Source organism: Bos mutus, chromosome 4 (genome assembly GCF_027580195.1).
Source record: "Bos mutus isolate GX-2022 chromosome 4, NWIPB_WYAK_1.1, whole genome shotgun sequence".
Lineage (NCBI taxonomy): Eukaryota > Metazoa > Chordata > Mammalia > Artiodactyla > Bovidae > Bos > Bos mutus.
Window position 1 is genome coordinate 88,487,779 of NC_091620.1, and position 5,493 is coordinate 88,493,271.

The window sequence follows — 5,493 nt, forward strand, 5'->3', positions numbered from 1 at the left end:
TTTTGGTTCGTGCTTCAGCATGCTTTGTATTACATTTTTCCTGCTCTATCTGTATTGTTAAATTCTGCCTGTTGTATACTTGGAATCTTCCTTTTGATTTCACCTCTGGCCTAACAGTTTCTCTCAAAGTTTTTGCCTCTTTTTTTTTTTTTTTAATACAAAACATAAATATATCTACTAGAACTAACTATAATAGCATACTTCATCAGAATGTGCTTAACACCCAGCATATATTATTTTTAACCAAAAGCAAAACTAAAACTAAAATATCAGTACTTGGAACTGGTCCTTTAGATATGTATAATGGATTGACTTCTTTATCAATGTTACCAAAGATTTTGCTACTGAGTGTGCTTAAATCAAGGGATACTTGGGCTAAAAAACCTACTGAAACTATCATTGGCTTTTTTCATACTTTTAAATTAATTTTTTGTTTTGGTTTTAGTGTAAACCTTAATTTTAGAGCCTGTTATTGTTGCAGGAAGGGGGAACCCTTCCAGTGTCCAAAACTGGGCTCTTGTCTAATACTCGGAAATGAACTATCCGAGGAGGCACATATGCTGACAAAGCAAGAGATTTTATTGTGAAAGGGCACCCAGGTGGACAGCAGTAGGGTAAGAGAACCCAGGAGAACAGCTCTGCTACATGGCTTGCAGTCTCAAGTTTTATGGTGATGGGATTAGCTTCTGGGTTGTCTTTAGCCAATCATTCTGACTCAGAGTCCTTTCTGGTGGTGTATGCCTTGTTCAGCCAAGATGGATGCCAGAGAGAAGGATTCTGGGATGTGGTCTGACATGTGGTAACTCCTTTTGACCTTTCCCGAACTCTTCCGGTTGGTGGTGGCTTATTAGTTCCATGTTCATTACCAGGACCTCCTGTCATAAAACAACTCATGCAAATGGTTACTATGCTGCCTGGCCAGGGTGGGCAGTTTCAGTCAGTGTGTTTCCCCTAAAATTATGGCCAACTATGGGCTTCCCGGTAGCTCAGCTGCTAAAGAATCTGTCTGCAATGCAGGAGATCCTGGTTTGCTTCCTGGGTCAGTAAGATCTCCTGGAGAAAGGCATGGCAACCCACTCCAATATCCTTGCCTGGAGAATCCCCATGGACAGAGGAGCCTGGTGGGCTACAGTCCATGGGGTCACAAAGAGTCAGATGCAACTAAGCACAGCATCAGCATGGCTAACTATAATATTTAAGCATTAATCTGCAACACTATCTCAATTGGACCTCCCATTGTGCCCAATTTTGCATTTTAATTTTTAGAATGGCCAAATATAATTTTTTAATGTTCCTCAAATATAAATACATGGCCAAGTATATGAATCTTAGTGAAGTTTTAGCTTTAACTTATTTATATTCTCTCTCATTTGAGAAGACGAAATGGATATTTGGATTTTACTTGTTAACAACTGTCTTCTTACAGCTGTGAAAAAATGAACAGGTTGCCATATTCATCAAAGAGAAACCACTGCACATGTGTGTTTGTGTGTATCTTTAAAAAGCACTGCCTCTGCACTATTTGTATTTAACCACAATGACAGTGACTACCATATAATAAAAGACTTCATTAATTTGTGCTCTGCTTTGGAAAAGAGCATTTAAGTCAGCTCTGCAGATTCAGGGGATAGGTTTCTTTCCTAAGAAAGCAGAAAAGGAAATAAATAAAAACTCAGATCTAAAGGAAAATTAGTATAGAAGATGATCTGGTAAACTGGTTAAAAGAAAAGGCAAAAATGTCCTGTCTCCTATTAGTTGAATTTGCCCTCAAATTCCAAAGACATTTGGTTTTATCCAGTCACTATACTTCGAATAACCACACTTAGGAAAAAATAACTGTCAAGTAAACGATCTCTTTATTACGTGGGGAAAAGGTGGGAGAGCAGTGAGTAAAGACTAGCCAGTACAGAATGGATTTAGAGCTGGGGGAAAAAGGAAGTGGGGAAAGATTTCACATTCTTCTTTCCTCTGTTTTGATGTGTGCATACTCTACAAAGAAAAATTTTTAATTTTTTTTTTTTTTTGCAGTCAATAAGAAATTTACTTGTTTTAAAAAAATCCAAATTCTGGCATTGTCCAGAAAAATTTAACAGGTTTATTTATAACTGTTATAAAGTTGAACTGCTGAAACTTGTTCACTGAAACATTTTGACTTTCATTAATGCTTTATGTCCCTGCATTTATATTAAAAATTCACACACAAATGAAAATGGAAAAACTGCCAATACCTGATTTCTGTCCCCTATTTTCCACTTGTAATCATATACTTAGGTACCTTTTGACCCCATGGAAAAAAATATCTAACGTTCAGAACTACCAATAACAGGAAGAAGAGAATTTTTTTTTAAGAATGAAATGTTTCCCATTATAGTGGATTCTTAAGCACGTTCTCCACATTTGCGGCATGCTAGCTGAATGTCTTTTGGCATAATTGTTACACGTTTGGCACGGATAGCACACAGGTTGGTGTCTTCAAAAAGGCCAACCAGGTAGGCCTCACTTGCCTCCAGCAAAGCACCAATAGCTGCACTCTGGAAGCGCAGATCTGTTTTGAAGTCCTGAGCAATTTCCCGCACCAGACTCTGGAAGGGAAGTTTGCGAATCAGAAGTTCAGTGGACTTCTGATAACGTCTAATTTCACGGAGTGCCACAGTACCAGGCCTGTAACGATGAGGTTTCTTCACCCGTCCAGTAGAGGGCGCACTCTTGCGAGCGGCTTTTGTAGCGAGTTGCTTCCTCGGTGCTTTACCACTGGTCGATTTGCGGGCAGTCTGCTTTGTACGAGCCATGGTATATAGACCTCCTTACTTACCCTCCTTCTCCTTCGGCTGGAGCTCGGCAAGCTAGAGGCGGCGCTGGCGTTGGAGAGCGACAGCGGCGCAGCGGCGGCTGCGAACACCTAAATTCCTTTTTTGATGAGTGTTAAACCATTTCACATTATGTCACTCATCAAAGTTAGCTCAGATGTTCTAAATAAGAACATTTTCACATTAAAAACAAGTTTTTCAGATACCTATCTTGAAAAAATAAGAGCTATTCCACAGTTTATCATGTGTGGGAATATCCTGTAACCTTTATATTTGGTAAAAATTAAATTTTGGTAACATGTTCTCTGGTGAGAATGTGAAAATTCAGGCACACTTATGTTGGTGGCATATAAATTGGTGTAACACCTAAGGAAATTGGTTTGCAATATCTGTTAAGAGAAAAACATACATAACCTTTGACCTAGCAATTTCTCTTCTGTGAATTCAAGCTGCATACATAATTTCACATTTGTGGAAAGATACATGTGCCAATGATAAGCATTTGAGATATCATTTGTAATAACATTTGTTTATCAATATGTGACTGATTATAAATTACATTCTATCCATCTAATGGGATTCTATACAGCTATTAAAATAAATGCAATATGTATTGATATGGGATAGTCTCAAAGACATTAAATAAGAAAACTGCATGTTCATATTCAATATTTGCTTTGCATATAACACTTCTGAAATGATACAGAAGAAGTTGGTATAAGTGCATGGATTGGGGAAAGTGTTAAGTAGAGCAGGGAGCCCAGGGTAGGAAGGATACTTCACTATACTCTCTTTGGGACTTCCTGAATTTTATATTCTGAGCATATTTCCTAGTCAAAATTAATTCAAAAATTTAGAAGCCAATGGAACCTCAAGATGCAAAAGTCTGAAACAACTGAGTTAGTCAACCTTATTTCAAGTTCAACTTAAAATTTTAGTTCCCAGAACAAAAAGTCTAAATCTTTTACTTCTGAATGTAATTAAACTTATTATATACAGAAGGCAACAGTCTTATCATAGGCCATGCAAACTTAGGACCAAAAAAGTACTTTTTAACAACATATTTCTTAAACAGGCATTTGTAAAACTAAAACACATCCATTCTTTGCTTTTCCTGACATGCCAAGTTAGTTCAGCTTAAAGCCTGTCTCTGTAAGGTAAAATAAAGGAAGCTTTGTAGCCATCATTAAATGTCTTCACTGTAAGATTTATTGCCATAATTGTGACAGAGCAAATGATTTTTTTTCTTGGCAGCAAAAATAGTCTTAAAAAGAAACTAGGTATTGTTTTTTCTTTTCCAAGCAAAGTATAGATACCCCAAAAATTACATGGTGTCACAGAGCATGCCATAGTTAAAAAAAATGATGCACTGCCTTCTCTGTCTTATTAAGAAAATTACACAGTTAACTCTTAGTACCTTTGAAGGATGTCTCTGTCTGATGAATTTTGTTATTAGAACAACATTCAGCTGCAAATTGTGTATTGAAACTAACCCATTCTGGACTTAATGAAGTAGATTCTGAATAAAACAGAGATGTCATAGTAACAGATACAAATTCTACACTACAAATGTGGCCGAACATTCCCAGGTTTTTTATGTAGCTATTTGTGAGAGAACAATAAGAAATGTAAAGGATCCATATTCTAGCAAATAACTGACAAGTAGGTTATTAACGTACTAGAGGAAGGAACCATGCAGTTTTCTGCATTACTATTTGCAGAGATTTAATATCATGGGGTTCAAGCTACTCACTCACTCATTTTTTTCTGATTTGGTCAATGAGTCACCTCCCACTGGTCTCATTGCTAGGTGCTGGGAAATCCAAAAGTAAATGAAATACAGTTTATCTTACAGGTTAGTGATAAGGAGGTTGGGAGGAAGTGAACACACAAAAAGATAAACGTAATGAAGGTTAGGAAGGGCAGTGGTGAGGAGATACCCCTCGTCCAAGATAAGGAGCAATGGCTGCGCTTTGCTGGAGCAGCCGTGAAGAGATACCCCACGCCCAAGGTAAGAGAAACCCAAGTAAGACGGTAGGTGTTGCAAGAGGGCATCAGAGGGCAAACACACTGAAACCATACTCACAGAAAACTAGTCAATCTAATCACACTACGACCACAGCCTTGTCTAACTCAATGAAACTAAGCCATGCCCGTGGGGCAACCCAAGATGGGCGGGTCATGATGGAGAGATTTGACAGAATGTGGTCCACTGAAGAAGGGAATGGCAAACCACTTCAGTATTCTTGCCTTGAGAACCCCATGAACAGTATGAAAAGGCAAAATGATAGGATACTGAAAGAGAAACTCCCCAGGTCAGTAGGTGCCCAATATGCTACTGGAGATCAGCGGAGAAATAACTCCAGAAAGAATGAAGGGATGGAGCCAAAGCAAAAAGAATACCCAGCTGTGGATGTGACTGGTGATAGAAGCAAGGTCCGATGCTATAAAGAGCAATATTGCATAGGAACCTGGAATGTCAGGTCCATGAATCAAGGCAAATTGGAAGTGGTCAAACAAGAGATGGCAAGAGTGAATGTCGACATTCTAGGAATCAGTGAACTGAAATGGACTGGAATGGGTGAATTTAACTCAGATGACCATTATATCTACTACTGTGGGCAGGAATCCCTCAGAAGAAATAGAGTAGCCATCATAGTCAACAAAAGAGTCCGAAATGCAGTAC

At 38.3% G+C, this 5,493-nt stretch overlaps 1 protein-coding gene across 1 annotated transcript; it reads right to left on the reverse strand.

Moving 5' to 3' along the window:
• Nucleotides 1-2,376: 2,376 nt before the first annotated feature.
• On the reverse strand, nt 2,377-2,860 carry LOC102268079 (histone H3.3A). Its single transcript, XM_070368815.1, has one exon. The coding sequence runs from the start codon at nt 2,787-2,789 to the stop codon at nt 2,379-2,381; it is 411 nt and encodes a 136-aa protein (XP_070224916.1). The 5' UTR covers nt 2,790-2,860; the 3' UTR covers nt 2,377-2,378.
• Nucleotides 2,861-5,493: the final 2,633 nt, after the last annotated feature.

Coding starts and splice junctions, on each gene's coding strand:
- LOC102268079 (XM_070368815.1), bottom strand. CDS start 2,789: ATGGCTCGTACAAAGCAGACTGCCCGCAAATCGACCAGTGGTAAAGCA.